The 20657-nt window shown below is 38.6% G+C and overlaps 1 protein-coding gene across 2 annotated transcripts in view; it reads left to right on the top strand.

Annotated features, from left to right (window-relative positions):
* Nucleotides 1-20657, top strand: part of DYNC1I1 (dynein cytoplasmic 1 intermediate chain 1) — a 317872-nt gene that overhangs the window by 188844 nt on the left and 108371 nt on the right. For both annotated transcript variants that reach the window (NM_001261582.1, XM_015134256.3), the window contains 3 exon segments: nt 6570-6659; nt 13915-14077; nt 16167-16266. In NM_001261582.1, coding sequence (NP_001248511.1) covers nt 6570-6659; nt 13915-14077; nt 16167-16266 — 353 coding nt within the window.

Raw genomic sequence — 20657 nt, 5'->3', positions numbered from 1 at the left:
CTGGAGGTGGAATGGACGGGACTGAGACCCTCCTGCTCTTACTAGTGTCTGATGGAAAAGGGGAACTGAGGGTAGTGCTCAGGTATCCAGCTGGGATTCCATATGAACAGTGGCACCATTAAGCAGGTCAGAGCTCTGCTGTGGACATGTCAAGTGTGAGGTGCCCGTGAGACAATCGTGTTGGAATGTCCACTACAGAGTCTGGAGCCTAGAAGGGATATCTTGGCTGGAGAAATCAATTTGTAGGTGATAGTGGAAGATATATGTGTAAGTGCTAACCAGATTGAGCGTATAATATTAGAAAAGATGAGATAAGACAAAAGGCATTATGCAAAAAGATGAAACCAAAACCAGAACTGCAAAGAATATCTTCCAATATTTTTTTTAAAACCTTAACAGAACTTGAAGGGGTAAGTCTTTTTCTATTAAAAATGTAAAACTATGTTATTAGAAGAATCACCATCTGAATATCCATACATGGAATTATATAAAAGTGGCTAGGGCATTTGTTCTTAAGTTGAAAAGAACATATCCAAACAAACAAACAAACAAAACAAAACAGAAAAACTCAGGTCTTTGTCTCTCTCCAAGTCTATTCTCCAATAATAGTACAGTAGGAAGCTTGATTTAGAATTGCCTCTGTGTCCTTGCCAGTTTACATCTTGGAAGCTTGTTTCTATTCATTTCATAAGCCACAACGTATTTGATCATTTCTAACATTCACAATTTTCACATTAAAATTGATGATGTGTTATAGTTTAATAGCAGTAATCGTCTTTCTCAGTGGTATATAAAATAATTGTGCATCTTGCAGTCATTGGCCCATTCAATTCAAAGTCAAAGTGGTCATTGCTTTGTGCCTGCTGCTCTGAGCAGCAGCAGGATGCCCTTTGGAGCTGAGAAGGATGGAGTGAAATGGCCCTTTCCACTCCCTGCCTTCACTCTCCACCTGAGCCAGCCTTAGCGGTCTTCCTGAGGTGGCAGATGGAGGAGCCACAGTCCTCTCATGAAACGTCAGGAGCAGAGCAACAAGGGCTCTGGCAGGAGCTCAGATCCTCTTATCCCGAGGTTTTGCAAGCCCTAAGAGGACTGAGGAAAGCAAGAACGCAGTGGCCTCGTAAAACACAAACCCCGCTCTTCACAGAGGGTCGCCTTGTGTCGCTGAGGGTTCTGGTTGCATGCAGCAGGCATCATCTCCGGTGGGACTTACTGGAAGGAAATCTGGTGCTGACAACACCTCTAGTGGGATTTATTGGAAGGAAATCTGGTACTCACAGAATCAACAGGAGGCAGAAGGAACAGGTTTGAAAAAGCGTAGGCACCAAGGGAACTCCGGAACACTGGGCCTCTGGAACAATCTTGCTGGGATGTTGGGCATCACTGCTGCTACTGGGTTTTTCCCCGAAATGAATCTTAACTTTTTTCTCAGCTTTGACTGCAAGGATCCAAAGACAAAGCCCGAGTTAGGAGCAACCAGTCTGACTCCCCAGATCCTGTCTGTGCCCTGGCCACCAGGAGATGAACAGCAGGAAACTCTCTCCCCCTGGGCTTCGAGAGAGGAAAGTAGGATCCACCATATCACCAATCCGTAATTGCTACAAAGGGAATATGCCCCGGACAGAAAGGGGTTTTGCTGTTATACTGTATTGCCAAACACTGACAAATGTTCCACTGCACTCCCTGTCAAATACCTCACATTTGTAAGCCTATCAGAACAAGTCAGTGAGCTGTTACTCACTGACTTGTTACTAAAACGGTCTACATCGGCTTCATTTAGAGCCATGGATTAATGGAGGAAACGAACTCTTCTAGAGCTCAGGCAAAGGGTTGAGCCTCGTGCTGAGTGTGTTATCTGTGATTGCTGCATAATACGCAGTTATTCGTTCTTAGACCTCTGAAAATCTTAAGGGAGGAAGACAGTGGTTACCAAAGATTTTTCCAGCCAGGGGGAATGAATGTGGCAACTGGAGACGGCAGAATATGGGTATTAAATAAAATAATGTGTCTAAAAGATGCCATTGTTTAGAAATTAGCCCCTTGGACTGACAGGTAATTAACTTCTGCCACTAGTTTAATTTCTTGTGTGGACCTGGATACAGGAAACCATACATGGGTGGTAATTTTCTTCCCTCCAATCTCTAAGGAAACGTAACTGGGTATGAACTAGTGGCACAACTCATATATCAGTAGTCTGTAGCAGGTCTACATAAATCCTTTTCTTTAAAGTTATTTAACTGTTTTGAAAATGGTTTCAACAGAAGTAATTCCAATTGCACCAGAAAGGAAACCAGAGTTTTAAAGAAAAATATACTCTCTTTGCTGAGCAAGGCAAACATATCAGTATGCAGAGAAACAAACCAGTCTCTTGTGTTTTATTTCCTTAGCAAATCCACCGAAAAACTTACTTTATGTCTTTAAAAGGATGACAGACAAAGAATTCTGTGACCACTAAAAATTAATACCTACAACTGGTTTGTAGACACTTTAAAAGGGCGGGTACTATTTTTTAAATTTCACTGTTTTTCACAGTTTCTCATTTGTACATACTATAAACACAATACATATTTGTTGTGTGTGTGTGGTTTTTTTTAGACTGATCAAAAACATATTCTGTGGGGAAGGATTTTCCATTTAAGGAATTAGATAACCTGCTATTTCCTCACATGCTTCTATGCATAAACCTAGACATCGTATCACAAACCTAGTCCTTTTCATAGCCAAGCCCTTCACAGAATAATATTTTTCCAATAAGCTGGTAGTGGCACTTTTGGTCGTGGTGTTTCTTTTTTGACTCTTCTGAGAATTAATGTTTAAAATAAACACCCTTATAGCTGTGAAAGATGAGAACTTGTTACTATTTAAAGCTGACTAATTCAAAGTCATTTGGTAAAACTGCTTTTAGTTTTAAGAACTAGAAGATTTAAGTGCACAAACTAGATGGCTGTAATGAAGGCACAATTGTTATCTATAGTCAGTATAGCTAATTATCAATGAATACAGACCTTGATCCATTACTTCCGTTGGGTCCATGGATTGAGAAGCAAGAATCTATTTGTTACTAGTCTTATTTCCTCCAAGGTCTTCACACAACTCACTCCCTTAACTCCTTTAAGTTTTTGCTCACATGTCATCTCGGTGTGGCCTTGATGGGCCTTTTCACTCTGTTTTAAATTGAGACTCTCCCACTCTTGACCAGAATGCCTCATCTCTTTCCTATTTTGTATTCTCCCCCATAGCACTTGTCTGACATAGTATATATTTTGGTTTTTTTTATTCGTTTGTGGTTTCTCTCCACTGGAATGGAAGCTCCATGAGCACAGAGATTATTTTGTCTGTCTTGTTCCCTGGTGTGTGCCCAGCACCTGGCACATAGTAAGTGCTCAGTCAATATTTGTTAGAATCTAAGGCAACATTTGTTTTGAAGATTTCTGCTTAAGTATGTTCCCAATGACCTTGATGGTTTAAAAAGCAATTTTGCATTTGTTATTTTACTTAGTTATTCTTACAATAACAATGTGTTTTAAGGAAGGTTTATTATCCCACTCCAGCGGATCAGAAATGGGGGCTCAGAGAGTTCCTATGAATTGGATAAAACCCAGGGGCCAGCAAGTGGTGGACTCCAGCCTGGAACAAGATCAAATACTTCCTCAGGGTGCTGCTCTCACCCAAGCTGTGAATCTTTCTGGCTGGAGGAATTAACACTTCATATTAAGCATTGCCGGCCAGGTCTCAAAGCAGTGGATTCCAGAATGAAAATTAGAACAGAATGTGGTTGTAGCATATATATACCTGATAAATAAAATAATCCATTATGTACAGCTCTCAAGGGTGTGAAACATAACTTCTCAGCTACAACTTGTATTTGCTCACCTCCTGAATGTGGACGAACAATCCATGTTGAGGCCATGCAAGTCCACCTCAAAAAGTCCCTGCAAAGCCTCCTTACCTTGCAACATATCATTGCAGCTGCTTGTATTTCAGCCCTTTCTCCGTGGCATTTCTATTTCACATCATGCTGTGGTTCAGGAGGCAGTTTGCATAGTGGTTAAAGATCACAGACCCCAAAACAGGCAGAGCCAGACAGAACTTGAAGCGGGATGTGGTTGCAATTCCTTCGGGGGAAATTATTCTGTCTCCTCATCTGTAAAACTGGACGAATGGTACTAAGTTCTGATAAATAAATTAGATTATACAAGTGATGCACTCATCACTGCCTTAAGATTATTGAATATCTCCTGTATCCCTTCTTAGTAAATTGTAAGATTATAGAAGGAAATGCACTTACTGGCTTTATTAGTTTTCTAGTGTTGCCATAACAAAATACCACAAACTGGCTATTTAAACAACAGAAATGTAATGTCTCACAGTTCTGTAGGCTAGGATCTGAGATCAAGAAGTCTGTGGGCTTGGTTCCTTCTGAGGACTGTGAGGAAGAATCTGTTCTCCTAACTTCCGGTGGTTTTCTGGCACTCTTTGGTGTTCCTTGGCTTGTAAAAGCATCAGGCTGATCTTTGCCTTCGTCTCCACATGGTGTTCTTCCTATGCGTGTGCGTGTCTGCGTCCAATTTTCCCTTTTTATAATGGCACCAGTCATATTGGATTAGGTGCCCTACTCCATTATAACCTCATTTGAACTAATTATATCTGCAGTGACCCTATCTTCAAATAAGGCCACATTCTGAGGTACTGGGGTTTATTACTTCAACATATGAATTTTGGGGACACAGTTCAACCTATAGTTCTGGCCTTATTACCTTGGTTTTTGTTGTATTTGCCCTGTACTTAATAAGTGTCAGGGTATGGCTGCTGAATCTGTTAAAGAAATGTCTCCAGAAGGTTCAGAAATGAAGCCACTTACCAGCAGCTGAGAGGCCTTTTGAAAACTGCCTCTTCATCCAAGGTTTACTGAAAGAGGAAACCTCTCCAGCTAGATCTTCACTAGACTTTGTGTTTAGTCCTTGGGTCGGGAAGATACATCATGTCGAGATGGATATTTTGATCAGGACTTTCCAAATGGATTTTTGTGTGTGTGTATGATGAGATAGCATTAATATCTTGACATATGGATAAGGACATAGATATGCTATTTGTAACTTAACTTTTTAAAGATTTATTTGTTTAAAAGTCTGGGTAACAGTGTTCATTTCAAAATTTTAAGTGCGACGTTTCATCTAATAAATGTGACCTTAGGGGTTTGTGTGAATAGTAAGTGACAGTTCTTTAAAATGTTTTACTTCCTTTCTTATATATATATATATATATATATATATATATAGTGTGGTTATAAAGTAGTGAGCTTGGCTCCACAGTCTACCTGCATGCCTATAGAGTATAATATTTCAATTAAAATTCTAATATCTAAATTGCAATGCTATGCTTTACATATGTATATTTTTAAAATTGATATTCCTTCCACAAATCACTTGCTTAATATTAGTTAGAATTTTGTAAGTTGTTTTTCAGGATGTATTTATTTATTTGAGCATTTAAGTATGCATTTATAATATATTCTAAGCGATTGGTGCTGAAATTTTGAGTTGATGAATCTCAGGATTTATTGTGATGGAAATGGGACTATCCACAGAGCTTGGGATTTTATAGAAGGTCTGTAAATATTTATTGAATGAGCAAATATATGGGGTAGAGAGAAAAGCAAAGTCATTTCTTTTCAACTGTATTTGAACCAATGAAATCGATAACCTACATGGAGTACAATACCATATTTAAAGACTGAAAGCAAATTTTATTTTTTATATCATTTTATTTTCTATAATTTGGATTTTCTTGTGACACCTTGACTCTCCCCTAAACCTTCTGCATTGTGCCTGATGCTTTCAAACACTCTATAATGGAAGGGGCCTCTAGGAAAGGCAAGTTGAGAGAAGAGGAAAAACGAGCATACATTTGCATAGGGCAGGAAGGGCACTGTAACATCTGGCAGGGGTAGCCAACTCAGTCGACTTGTTAGTCTCATTAAATTCACATTAATGCATGAACTGCTCTGAATGTGTAAATACCATTTTGAGTTGTTTTCTCCCAGACCAATGGCATTGACTTTGGGGGCCCTTCCCTTGGTTGTTTACTTGCCAATGGCATTTGACCTGGGGTCAGACCTGTATTTAACCCTTTCCTGTAGGTCAAAAACAAATTAATTTGGTGAGAATTAAATTGGAAATGAGTCATCTGTACAACAGGTGTCCCCTGTGGAAAATGTGCTCCAGGTGGAAACATTTTAAAATCTATTCCTGGGCCATCTTCGAAGAAGCTTCAGAGGTCAGGGAGGCAATTCCAAGACATCCCACATGGTAAGGGCCTGGAGCTGGATGTACAGGTGCCCTTTCGGTGTGGTTTTCTCAACAGCTTGGGGAAATTTTCAAAGAGGCCCCTTTTGGAGATAATTTATTCATAAATTCATGAACATTTATCTTGAGCATTCATTGTGGACTGATTTACTTAGATGTTGCCCTAAATGATTGGAACTTTACCCTTTACCCCTACCTCCCACTATCAACCAAAGACTTTGATTTGGAGGAAAGAAAATATTGTATTTTTCTCTTTCTTTTTTCTAGAGGATGAGGAAGATGAGGAAATGGTGGAACCTAAAGTTGGCCAGGACTCAGAACTGGAAAATCAGGACAAAAAACAGGAAGTGAAGGAAGGTATGGTATGGAAAATAAATTGAGTAATCATCTTACTGTTTTGTTTGCCTTTACTGATATAAGAGGCTATAGAGCTAAGTAAAAATTGAATTTGCATCCCCTATATGGAAGATTTTCTAGGACTGTACAATACATTACATTTAGCAACATAAACTGTAATCTCCAAAGCAAGAGTCATTTATTTCTTGACTGATAAAGGCAAATAAAGTGCAAAACGTCCACAATTTCAGTAACAATTCTAGTCACAATTCCAGTAACACTTGTTACGAATTGCCATGTTATCTTGTTCACAGAACCATATATTCCCAATGATAACAGTAAAGCAAAGGACTAGATATAATTATTTTGTCAGTAAATTCTAAAGTGTTTTCATGTGATCTACATAGAAACATTAATAGTGATCAACGCTAGTAACTCTGCTATTAAAATTTTTCTTCTGCAACTCTGCTTGTATAAGGAGGAACAACCTCTTACATGTTCTGGTGATAATATTAACTAACATTTATTAAGGGCTCACTATGCCCTTGGCTCTCTTCTAAGCACTCCACAGATACTACTCACTCATTAAAACATTATTTTGAAGCAGATACTATTATTACCCCTATTTTATAGGCAGAGAACTCAGAAGAGAGAGATCTAAAAATTTATCCAAGGATACATAATGTATGAGTACATGAGCCAAGATTTAGAGTTAAATCCAAAGTGTACATTTTACCCTGTTTCCCTCCTCATGATAGCACTGTACCTATAAGAAGAAAGAAAGAAAAGAGAGAAAAAAAGGAGGGACAGGAAATACTGCAGGTGACATTTCCTTACAAACCCAACCTTGTATTACCTTGAGATTCTCAGCCCATGGAGACAGAAGAGAATTTTGAACTTGTCTTACTTGCTGGCAAATGGAGAGTGGGACCTGAGAACTGAATGTAGATTAAAAATGTTCTTCCATATTTCCTACTGAGTGTCCCAAGTATAGATCAATATAACTCTGATTCGAAGCTCATTTGATTTGTAAATTTTAAAGATGGTTGTGGCTCTGGCACAGTGTGGCAGATGTTCAGCACTGGGGTCTTTTGTAGGAATTGATACATACTGATCCCAAGTCCTCACTTCAACATCTTGTGCTCTCATGAGAAAATTAGAGTAGCCCAAATACCTATTACAAATGACATCCATATCATATGGAGTTAAATGAGACAATTTTTTTTTTTTTTGAGGCAATCTCGCTCTGTCCCAGGCTGTAGTGCAGTGACTTGATCTCAGCTCACTGCAACTTCCACCTCCCAGGTTCAAGTTATTCTCCTGCCTTAGCATCCCGAGTAGCTGAGATTACAAGTGCGTGCCACCACGCCTGGCTAATTTTTGTATTTGTAGTAGAGACGGGGTTTCACCATACTGGCCAGGCTGGTCTCAAACTCCTGACCTCATGATCCACCTGCCTCAGCCTCCCAAAGTGCTGGGATTACAGGCGTGAGCCATCGCGCCCAGCCACAATTGTAGAAAATTATTAAAAATCACTTCATATTGAGGCTCATTTGAAGTGTGTCTGAGTGTGGGTGTTTAATTTAGTTTTGGTTTGTTTTATGCAATCTCAGGTATCTAAAAGCCAGTGTGAGATAATAATGAAAAAGCATAGCCTCTGGAGCCACACTACCTGGAATCAAATCTTGTCTCTGTAGATTATTAGCTGAGTGATCACTACAGACTAAGTTAGTTTAACCTTTTTTTGCCTCAGTTTCCCCATCTGGCAAACAGGTTTTTTAAAAACTCAACAGGGCTAGTATGGAACAATACTTGGCACAAAGTAAGTGCTGTATAAAAGTTTGCTAAATTATCATTAGTAGTCTTGCCTTGCAGTGCCTGGGTCTATAACTGGTTTCTACCCTGGTGGGATGGATGCCCTTGGGAGCCCCAGCTCTCTGTGCTTAGGTTTGCCATAGCCCATAGCTTTGAAATAAGAACATGGTTACAGGGGCCCCAGCTAGTACATTTAAAAAATGTGAAACTATCAATAGAGATACAAGCAAAGTCCTCTAAACTCGTTGGAGAACTATCATAAAAGGTCTTCTTTCTGTTACTGTGCTAGGTCTCAGACATTGAGAAGTTCAATCGCTGTCAAGTTCTAGGGTGTGACTGAGGTTTAGGAGAAGATTCAGCATTTTAACAGTGGCATTCACAGAAGACACAAGGCTTACTCTTTCTGAGAGTCTAAATGAATTTGATCAAAGAGATCTCACATTTAAACTTATACTAAAAACATCTTTTAAAAAAAAGTTGGTGAATAGAATATCATGATTACAGGTGTAGTGAGGTACAAAATAAGTCAGGATCTATTAAAGTACTCCTTTACCATTTGCAAAATATTCTTAAAATATACCTGGTGATAAGGAGCTGGGGTATATTTTGTGTGTCTTGGCATAGATTCCCCATCACCAGCACCCCAGCCCCAATCTCCAAATCGTCTTCTCCAGCAAAGCAAAGCAACCTCCTTCTTAAGTTCCAAGTGAAAACACCCTTCAGTTTTAACTGTTACTCATGCTTCATGGAATTGATTAAAGTCATGTTAAAAGTCAAAAAGAAGTTTGAAAGAACATTTCCTGTTCCTGCTGCACTGTGTGCCTTATTCTCCATTAATGGCTCTTCTGCAAATTAACACATAATGGGTTAAAAGCATGTTTATGTTGGCATCAAACTCTGGCTTTTTTTTAAAGCAAGACAGTATTTTGCAAACTTTTGAAAGAATCTTTAGCAGATATAATCGTGGCGCCATTCACACGACTGCATAGTAGTTAGGGCTGTGTCAGCACTTCCATTATGAACCCTGCGTTTCAGGGATTTATTACTCAGCCATAAAAATTTGCTCTGGGCTGAAACTTGACATACACAGTTTCAAACCAGGGAACACATTTTTGAGAAATCTGGCTTTTTTTTTTTTTTTTTTTTTTTTGAGTGAAAAGGAAGAAAAAAGTGTTGAGGGGGACATGGGGAAAACAATCAGTACTCACTAACTTTTGACATTTTTGCCCGTGTGACATCAAAGTGCATTAAACAGTAAAGAAATGCAGTCTTGATTTATTACTGTTTCACTTTTTTCTGCCATAGAGTAGGAAAAAAGCAGGTATATTTTAGCTTGTAATCAAAGTTTAGAAAACTTCCATATGTCAGTGTCCTCATGTCTTCATGTTTAGAAATTCAAAACAACACAACTGGGAACCTAACTTTTTTGTAAATACGAAATCAACTCATAAACCTCACATTGACTTCACAGAAAGATATCCTTCGCTTTTAGTTTGGTTTGGTTTTCTTGCTGCTGTTTATGAACTGATTTCACTGTAAAATTCCCATGAGAGCCACTGTCCTTATTTAATCTAATGTTTTTCCTGGCTACATGGGTTTATTTATTTTTTATCTCTTAGAGATTCTTGAAAAATATTTTTGAATAATTTTTATATTGAAATTTAAAGCAACATTGCTGAAACAAGTCAAGACATACTGGTGGTAGATATTTTTAAAATAACTTTTAACATAGAAATGAGATACTAAACTCTCAATATAAGTTGTGAACTTATTATAAACTGTACATTTTTATAGAGGGAAAAAATCACAAGAAGGCTAGAATCCAGAAGATATAGTTTAAAGTAGTATAAATTAATTAAAGACAAACTGACGAAGTATACATTGAGGATAGCAGGAAAAGTCAAGAAAACACAGCAAATGAGATACAGTCATGCTTGAAAGATACATTTAAAAGTATTTTCATATATAAAAATAAGAAAAATTAACATTTCCACAATTAAAAAATGGACCCTAAATGAAATTTATATTTGATTTTAATTTTGCGGGCCACAAATTGATAGAATTAGGCTGTCTTCTGAATTTCATGTATTCAGCAAAATTTCTTTCATACATGGTATAAAATAATATAACTGGTTAAATTTTGGTAAATTTGAAAATTGTCTTATCATTTGGATTATATGTAAGTTATATCCATGCATTCTACTTTTCATAGAGTAGAATGTACTTCTTCTTAAAGAGCTCTTTAAATGCACAAAGTATTGTTAGCTGTCAGTTCTTCGCAGAAACATCCCATGTTTTGTGTTGTGAAAACAAACAAAGAAAAAATCTGCTATAATAGTATTTTCTGCTTAACCCATAAGAAAAACTATTATCCATGCCCATGTTTTGTTTTGGTATGCCCTTTGCTATTAAATTCCTACCTTTTTAATGCCATGAACTTGTTAAAAAATAATTTATTAGGTTCCAGGGATAGGGAAAAACTGTAGAAACAGATACTTCAGGTAGAATTTGGCATTTTTCTTGGAGTAAAACAATTCCGATTCTATTTGTTTAGTCCTGTATTTTGAACTTTGTGGGCTCCATTAATCAACCAATTTTCTTTCATGAAATATGATGCCTAGAGAGGTTTTTATCTCTGAACACACCTTTTGGTTGTGGTTCCTGGATACTCCATTGTGTTTTCATGATATTGAAAAATACTTATCAATTTAAAGATTAAGTATCAGAGGTTTTGTTTATACAATCAAAAATTACTATGGCCCTATTTAATTAAGTTGAATATTGTTTATAACTTTTAAAAAGTACTCATCTGCACATGCATCTGATTATTTTCTGCTAACAAATCATGTCATTTGATCCCTGTTCGACATCAAAGCTTAATATAAAATATATCTTTTGTTTGCTTCGGTAGCATTTTAATTTCAAGCCAAATATTGTATTGTCAAACATAATATCTGGAGAGGATAGTGCTCCACCTACCTGAACTTGGCCTCCACAAGCACACTTTGATCAGCCATTTATGTTTCTGTTAGAGAAGAAGTTGTGTGTCTTGAAAGCTGAGATCAAAGTGACAATAGGCTACAGGGAAGAAAAAAATTACAGAAAATTACATAGATACTATTTTTTATTCAAGGTAATGGACCTGTAAGGAAAGATACCGGTGAAATAGAAGTGGTTAGAAAAGATACACAGAGGCTAGAAAGATTTTTTAATATCATAAAAAAAGAAATAAGGGAGAAAAATTCCTACTTCTTTGTTTAATTTCAAGTGTGTCTCAAGTCATCTGTTAACAGTGACCAAAGCCAAGTGAGTCTTTTTAAATAAGACATTCTTCTTGGCCTATAGTATTCTTGTTTAGTCAGGTTTATTCATTTATTTAACAGTATTAACCAAAACAAAATGGACCTATCATTTTGTAGGGTATTTTCCCCTTTTGCCTAGTTCCATTATGTAGTTTTATTATATTCTGGAGTGAAATAATTCAAATGTCTCATTTACAAGAGTTTTAGAAAGCAGACTAGTGTCTCAAAAAAAAAAAAAAAAAACAAACAAAAAAGAAAGCAGACTAGTACAGTACTACTTCATCACCAATTATTGAAGCCCAGCATATTTAGCTTTAATTCTTAAACCAGACTTAAAGTTTAGGTATCATCCCTATTTCATAGATAAAACTACTGCCCAGAGAGCTTCAGTGCATTGATTAATGAATCAAAGCTAGCATATGGCAGGGTGCTGGAATCCAGGTTGGTTTCATAGAGTTCTTTGTGTTATTTATGACCTCCACCTATTTTCCCACTACCTAGCTTAAGTCTGAGTGTGCACATTGCCTGATTCAGCATTTCACAAACTAGTGTCTCAGCAGCACTGCGCACTAGAAGTTGATGGGGTCCTTGGAAAGTCCCAGTACACACTGGACTATTTAGGGCTCCAGAGGCTTAGACAGCAAAGAAATATTTCTAATTTTATTTACGGCTGCTAGAAACTACAAGGTGGGGTATGTTAGGAGAAATTCTTCTGCTGTAATGGATGAATCACATGTTGCCCTAATATTACCTGGAGAGCATTTCTTAAGGTGTGAATGAACTACATCAGGATCATTCTAGTTTCTTGTACAAATAGAGATTCTCATGTTTCTCCAGACCCCCTGCATCATGGTCTGGGGCAGGGAAGGGGAGGCTAGAAAGAGGGAGCTGTTATGAACATTGGATCCACTGCCATGACTTGACTCTGTAGGAGGGCTTCTTGACACTACAGATTTCTTAGGCTTCAAAATACAGTTAATCAAATTATGTAACACTTTCATAAAATATTATGCTACAGGTGATAGTACCTAAAAGCTTCTTCTGACCATGTGGCCAGGTAGAAATCGATCTGGTTATTAGGATGGTTGTGGAAGTGCTTGAAAAACCCTGTGGGTGAGTGGTTCCACCAGAGGCTCCACCTGTGATTGTAATGCACTACCCTCCTCCTGTAAGTTTAACTTCAGGAGCTTCTGTACTACTAACTGAAAGAGTAACCAATGAAAAGTTTATTGAAGGCTCTCTCCACCGGAGTTGAACTGGGGTTCTGGAAGAACCACAAAGGTTCAGCTGACAGTTTCTGCCCTTGAGGGTTTTTCAGACTGGGGAGTTCCTAATCCCTTCCCTAAAGTTTTATGTAAAACTTGCAATTGAAGGAATGGTTTATGTAACCAGATGGTGACTCCAAGGTGAGCTCACTTTCAGAAACTATGACATACTGCTAGTTATTTGATCTCTTTGTCTCATTTTCTATCTTCAAATTTAGTTCGATAAGATTAATCATGCTAGAAAGGTAAGGCAGAAAAACAATTGTGGGTTGTTTTATAGAAGCATGTATTTGTTCCATGTGTTTGTTTAAAAACGGAAGATCTTGAGTGAAAGCAGGTTTGGAATGATATATTTCTGCTTTTGAATATAATCTGTATAACAATCAGTCAGCCTTACCAACTAACCATTTAAAATAAAATGAATTTATGAATTTACTCAGTAGAAAGAGGAAACGTACTATGTGGATCATATTATACAGTGTTCCTAATTATTTAATGTTGCCAGCTTGACAATGGTACAATAGCATATATAAATACATAGTTTTGTGAATTTATCTATTATGCCATATTTGAGCTGCTTTTAGGTTAAAAAAAAAAAACATTTAGAACTGATTGCTAAAAACACACCAATCTATTTTTATTTGTAATCTTCTTCAACTCTTCAAAATAATAATTGGACCAAATATGCAATCTTTTTGTGGGGACATCTGCAGAAGCCTTTGGTGTGAATTTATAAATAATTTAGAATCAATATTAGCAATGATTTGTTTCATTGTGTCTTGCCACGCCTTTGATAAGCAGTCTCTCTCAAGAGTTGGGTTCCTCTTGATAAGTTTTAATTGTCCCTTTTTCCTTCCCTAACAATCTCTTTTACAAAAAAATAAATCAATAAAGCCCCTCCAAGAGAGCTGACAGAGGAAGAAAAACAGCAGATCCTTCATTCAGAGGAATTTCTCATCTTTTTTGATCGGACAATACGGGTAATTGAAAGAGCCCTGGCTGAAGATTCCGACATCTTTTTTGACTACAGCGGCCGAGAGTTAGAAGAAAAAGATGGGTTAGTCTCTTGTGTGCATTCTTTAAAAAATAGCGTAAGTTATCTGTTAATTCTACATTTATTTATGTTCTGACTAGGAAAATTCCAAATTAAGAAATCAGAGGAGGGTGAAATTTTGGAATTTATCTTGCTGAACAGCTTTGACTCTGGGCTTTGGTGGCAACTTCTGGCTTAGAGCTTCCTTGTAATTATCATGTGCTTCTGTGAAATGCTTTTGAACTTGATATCTGGGGAACAGTCCAGGTGATAGAGACTGCAGAGTCACATGCATTATCCTCTGAGAAAACATTCTTATAAGCAGCAAAGGAGATTCATGTTGTATCTACTAGATTTATTCCTGATGTCCAAGCAAATAGTAAATTGAAGAAAATAAACATGAGGTATGGGAGAAGTTAACTCATGTGGGTAATGATGAACAGAGACTGGAAAATGTTTCCTCTATTTGGTACCATAAAAGTATGCATATGTGTATATGCCTTTTAGGAAACATATTAATATATGCAAGAATATATTTACAGGCAAAACAAAGCTAATCAATAAAAGCAAGTGTCCCTAAATGACTTCCTCTGTGACTGTAGCGTAGGTACTGGAAAAGGCCATGACTGTCAACCATCATCATGGGGAGAACAGGAGGGACTATATGAGCCTTATAAACATAAATATAGCTGTTCTTAGCCCCAGATCTCTTCTGGCCAAGAATGATATGTGAAGGTAGGGTCTCTTGCCTTTTTCATCAGCCCTGATTTTTTTTTTTTTTTTTGCCATTTCTAAAATCCAAATACATTCTTAAAGGACAATGTCTTATCATCATTGAGGATGCTCGAGGGAATGTAACAGAGGCATGAAAACCAATTTCAAAAGGGAGTCCTGAACATGTTCTCAATAGTAAGCAGCATCTTTAGACTGCCTTGAAGAGACAATAATATTTTGAATATATATGTTCTGCAATCTTTGTGTTCTTTTGAGAAGCCATTTTTCTATGACTTACTGATTTTGTTGGCCCTATTTCCCTCTGTGTGCTGGCTCCATTTTATCCTAGGCTCCTGGCAGGACTTGTGTGTGTGTGTGTGTTTGTGTGTGTGTGTGTATGTGTATATATACACACACACATGGCCTGAGTTTGCAGTGGCAGAGCTGAGGAAGGGTTAGCAGAAAAAAAAGTCATATTAGGTTTACTAATTAGAGCCCAAATAACTTGTTGGAAGCCAGGTCACCCAATCTGAACAAGAGCCATATAAGTTAAGTGATGCAGGGTGCAAGCCAGCAGTTGAAGCAAATGAACAGAGGAAAGGTGGGTGTAGAAGAATTTCTGAACCAAAGCCCAGGCAACTTAGGCAGCTTTTTATGCAGATCCCATAGTTCCTGGCCCAGAGCAAACATTACTGGATTTAAATACTCAGCTTGTGGAGCAACTGCATAACCAGCACTGAGTTCCTTGAAGGAGGTGTTATGGCCAGTTGAGTGTCAGCCAAGTAAACACTGGCTAAAGTGTAATCCTCCTAGACTCAGATGCTATTTTGGTCCGTGGCAGAAGTGATAAGTATCTGGAACATATCTGGTGAATCCTCTACTGTCTACCACGCCTGTCTCATGGTAGAAATTATCACTTACTATTGAGTGAGGAGACTACTGCTACAGCCTATCAGCATTTCCAAGTAAATAAAGACATGCATATCATTTCTGGTCTAAGGACAAATAAGGTAGTATTGATATCAAAGAATCCTCTGGTGTGCTGTGCTCCCTTGATAGCAGAGATTTCTAATAAACCCTGCTTCAGGCCAGAGCCTTTCAGGGAGAGGCTCTGGCCTGAAGCAGGGTTGGAGAAAGCTTGGGACTGGTCAAGATGGGAACTTGAAACAAATCTGACATTTCATAATAGTCTTGAAAAGACACAGAAACCCTTTCTGGGCCAGGTTAGAAAAAAAGAAGACCATCTTTAGTTCTTTAATTTTGATCAGGGGATGTAGCCTAGATTAACATTTCAGCCTCAGAGAGTATTGTGTGCCAGGCTTTTGCCACATCAGTGCTTCTATATGAGCAGCATAGAGAAAGAGCTCCATATTTATCTCTGATGTTTAAATCCTCCTAGGGATGTTCAGGCTGGAGCCAATCTTTCTTTCAACCGTCAGTTCTATGATGAGCATTGGTCCAAGCATCGAGTGGTCACTTGTATGGACTGGTCCCTCCAGGTAAGAATTATTGCTGGGCTGGGACAAACTGGGCTTGTGTTCTCATGGCATTTATATAAAAAAAAAGAGATTCGTTTACTTGCCTATGATTTCCTCTCTATGCTTGTTGGTTTTTTCCCCCCTCATTTTATTGAAGTTTCAGTTTCAATTCTCTACTCAGTTATTTGTATTTATTGAGTACATACTATGTGCTAGGTACCAAACAGGAAGCCAGATTGTTCTGTCCATGAAACTGCTCCATTAAGATGACCACTGATTTCCTACTTGTCAAATCCTGTGGATATTTTTAAGCCCACATCTGTCCTGACCTTTCTTTGTCAAGCAGCTTAGTCAGCGTCCTTGTGCCTATAGAAATATCCTCTTTCCATTGAATTCTCACTACTCTCTCTACTCTCTCCTAGTTCTCTGACTTCTCTAAGATTTCCTTTTCCTCTAACCATCCTTGAGGTCCCTGTGGTCATGCCCTCAACCACTGCCCTTCTTCCCAATGTGCTGTCTGCAGGAGATCTCTTCCACTGCTAAGGATTCAACCATGAATAGCCTGTTTGTATCTCCTGCCCAATCTCCCTGCTGAATTTCACTTTGTACACCAGACAAAGCCACTATTCTAGCTGTCCCATAGAATCTTAAATGAACTATTAACTCGTTATTTTCATATATCCCAAATCTTTTTTTACCTATTATATGATCTCTATGTTAAAGGCACCACAATATACCCAAGACCCTAAAGCAGAACTTTCATCAACATTGCCAACTCCCTCTAGTCTTCTAGACCCAGTCTGTCACCAAGACCTTCCACGTCTCCACTCATATATTCATCATCTAATACTATTCTTAACCTTCAAACTGATATTTCTACCTTCATGCTTGTCCACCTACAGTTTTCCCCTATGGAAATCTACCCAAACAATCTTTCTAAAATAAAAATCGGATCACTGGGCTGGGTGCGGTGGCTCACGCCTATAATCCCAGCATTTTGGGAGACCAAGGCGGGTGGATCTTTTGAGGTCTGGAGTTTGAGACCAGCCTGGCTAACATGGTGAAACCCCTTCTCTACTAAAAATACAAAAATTAGCCGAGTGTGGTGGTAAATGCCTGTAATCCCAGCTACTCAGAAGGCTGAGGCAGGAGAGTTGCTTAAACCCAAGAGGCAGAGGTTGCCGTGAGCCGAGATTGTGCCACTGCACTCCAGTCTGGGTGATGCAGTGAGACTCCGTCTCAAAAAAAAACAAACAATAAAAAACCTGATCTCTTCATTCCCTGGACCAAAACTCCCCATTACCCGTAAAAAGGAAGTTTAAGCCCATCAGTGTGGCATTCAGAGTGAAAGTAGGCAAATTTACCAAAAGCCAATTTGCCGAATAGCCACCTCAACTAGGTAACAATATACCAGGCACTGAGTAGGTAAGTAACATATGCAAACACACAGCCTAGTGTGGTGACATCAGAATTTGAACCTAAGCATCTGATGCCTGAGCCCACATTCTTAACAACAATGTTCCTTCCTGCAATAACAGTGACGTAAGAACAGTGAGAGAAGCAGGAATGATTACTCCTAAGCACTTATGCACAACACAGTTTCTGCTTTCTTGTTGTCGATCCAGCTTTTATTGGGAATAATAGTCATAGCTAGCTTTTAATTTATTTTTCTTATATGCAAAGCACCATGACAGCTGCTGTGAAGGCTTTCTTATTTTCCCTTCATAACAGTCATGTGAGGCAGCCACCCTTACTATTTCCATGTCATATTTGAAGAAGTTGAGGCTCAGAGAAGCTAAGTAACTTGCTGAAAATCACTCAACTAGGGTATGGTATAGTGGGGATTTATACCAAAGTATTTTAGCATCCCAAGGCATATGCTCTTAACCACTGCTTCCCACAGAGACCTTCTGGATCTGAAACTAAAAGAGCTTGTAAAGGTGCAGAATGATATGGGGGCAGATAGCAAGTGCTCTCAAAGTTCAGTGAAGGTTGGAATCTGCCTCTGGTCAGACAGCGCTTCTCAGAAGACTGAGATTTAGACAAATGGAGGGGAGAAGAGGGTGTTCTAGGCAGAGCTATAAAATGGATAAGTCCCAATTAATCCTATTGAAGAACAGGGGAACAAAAGAGGGGTGTAATTCCCCATAACTAGACCCTCATCAGCCATCAAGTGGTTGAATGTTCTCTCCTCTTGAATCCCTTTTTGTATCCAAACAACAAAGCACACAGTGCATGATCGTGCAGAGACTGAGACAAGCAGGGTTTGCCCAACCGCTTTCCGCCAGTGTGTGGGTGGTCTCTGAGCACGCTTGAGTGTGTGCACAGAAATCAGATCCAAGCCTGAGGAAGCACTTAGCTCAGCTTGTTCACTTGTTCAGAGTCGGGGAATTACACAGGAACCTTATCTGACACATTCCTCAAAGGCAACTACAACCTTGTTCTCAGGTCAGCTGATAACACTCCCTGAGGAGGCATGGGATGAGGCTGGTCCCTGCCTTGCCTCAGTAGGTGATGGGCCACATTGCCCGTGGATGTGTTTCCACATAGGGTCTTGCATGATGTTTGTGTTGGAGGAAGTAAGTTGGGAATAACAGAAACTCTACCATGGAGAGACCACATTTATTTTCCCCTATTTTTGTGTGACCTACCCACCTACGCTGTGGGGGAAATGTTTGCAATTTTGAAAAATGCATTGTATATGAGGCACAAGAAAAAGAGATTAGAATGCTCAGCTCCTACATCACAACACTTCTGTGGGGTTCAAAGGACCAGGATTACATACTTATGGGATAAAGAGACTTTTTGATGGATTTAGATGCAATCCAATGATATTAAGAAAGAAGAGAGATAGAGGAACAGTCTTGGTGTGTAGTGGTGGCATGTATGTCTAGGATGATTTCCTGAATGTAACAGAATAGAACTGAGGGGAGAAAAAGGAAGAAATTATAAGGTTTCAGCATAGCTTTTTTTTTTTTTTTATCTCCTGGGCTGCTTAAACCAGAACACTTTAACTTTGAAATATTTACAAAACATCATCAAACATCATTCCTTGGAAGAAATCTGGGAACCTGGAGGATTATGTCAACTTTGTCACCCACTGAACATTATTTAGCACAGTGAGTCAATAATATTATCACACACCATGTGACAGAGTTTTCAGATGTGTGCAGAATCAGACTCATGATCTTACTCCCACCATGTATACTCACTTCCTCTCACATGTAAATTGCATCTTCCACTCCTGCAGTCATCCAGGATGCAAACCTGAGTAATCTTTGGCAGTTCAGTTAGTTGCTAAATCCAATCAAATTTACAATAGCAAAAAGATTACTATTGACAGCAATGCAAATCCACAAACATGGATTTGACACCTACTTTATGTCATGCTCTCTACTTCTTGCTTATGTTAGGAAACAGCTTCTTACTGGTCTCCCTAATGTCAGTCTCTATAATGTTAAGTCAGTATAAGTACTTTTACCAGATTAATCTTTGTAAAGATTACTTATACACTCTGTATCAACTTGGGCAAGTTGCCTAACTTCTCTTGGCTTAAGTTTCTTCATTCATGAAATGATGATAATAGTATCTAGCTCACACACCTATTGTGAGTATTAAATGAATTAATGTATATAAAGGAATGATAATTTGGCTGGACACAGTGGCTTACACCTGTAATCCCAACACTTTAGGAGGCCACGGCAGGAGGATCACTTGAGCCCAGGAGTTCAAGACAGCCTGGGCAACATAGCAAAACCCCATCTCTACAAAAAATACAAATATTGGTGAGGCATGGTGGTGCATGCCTGCAGTCCCAGCTACTTGGGAGGCTGAGGTGGGAGGATTGCTTGAGCCTGGAGGCAGAGGTTGCAGTGAGCTAAGATCTCATCACTGCATTCAAGGCTGGGAGACAGATCAAGATCCTGTCTTAAAATAAAATAAAAATAAAGGACTGATAATTTTAAAAGCGTCTGGTGCATAAGAAACACTCAATAAATGTGACATAGTAGTGAGAAAAGCAGTAGCAGTATTATCATTAGCTGCAAAGTATGACTCCTATTTTGTCCCCCAGAATAAAATCTAAAATCATTAGCCTGTACTCAGTGACTTCCGTGATGATGCCTTGAGGCATTTCCAGGCCTTTCTTCTTTTATATAGCTTGATATAGCCTGCCTCCTAGCCACATAGTAATACTACAACCTGATGTCTATTGGACATATTCTTCTTCACTGTATTGGTCAAAAAGACTTTACCTTTGGCTACGTTCAGTAGACAGAGGAATTTACTGGGGAGTCATTATAGTAGTTAGGGAATCCATGAAAAAGATGAAGAACCAAAACAGAAATTGTAGGAATCTGGGCAGCTTGAGGGACCTCACCAATAAGCTGCTGTCCTTATCCAGACCCCTTTGC

The sequence above is a fragment of the Macaca mulatta genome, chromosome 3, assembly GCF_049350105.2.
Source record: "Macaca mulatta isolate MMU2019108-1 chromosome 3, T2T-MMU8v2.0, whole genome shotgun sequence".
Lineage (NCBI taxonomy): Eukaryota > Metazoa > Chordata > Mammalia > Primates > Cercopithecidae > Macaca > Macaca mulatta.
The sequence above is the reverse complement of the archived record's forward strand: the minus strand, read 5'-3'. Positions and strand labels throughout refer to the sequence as shown.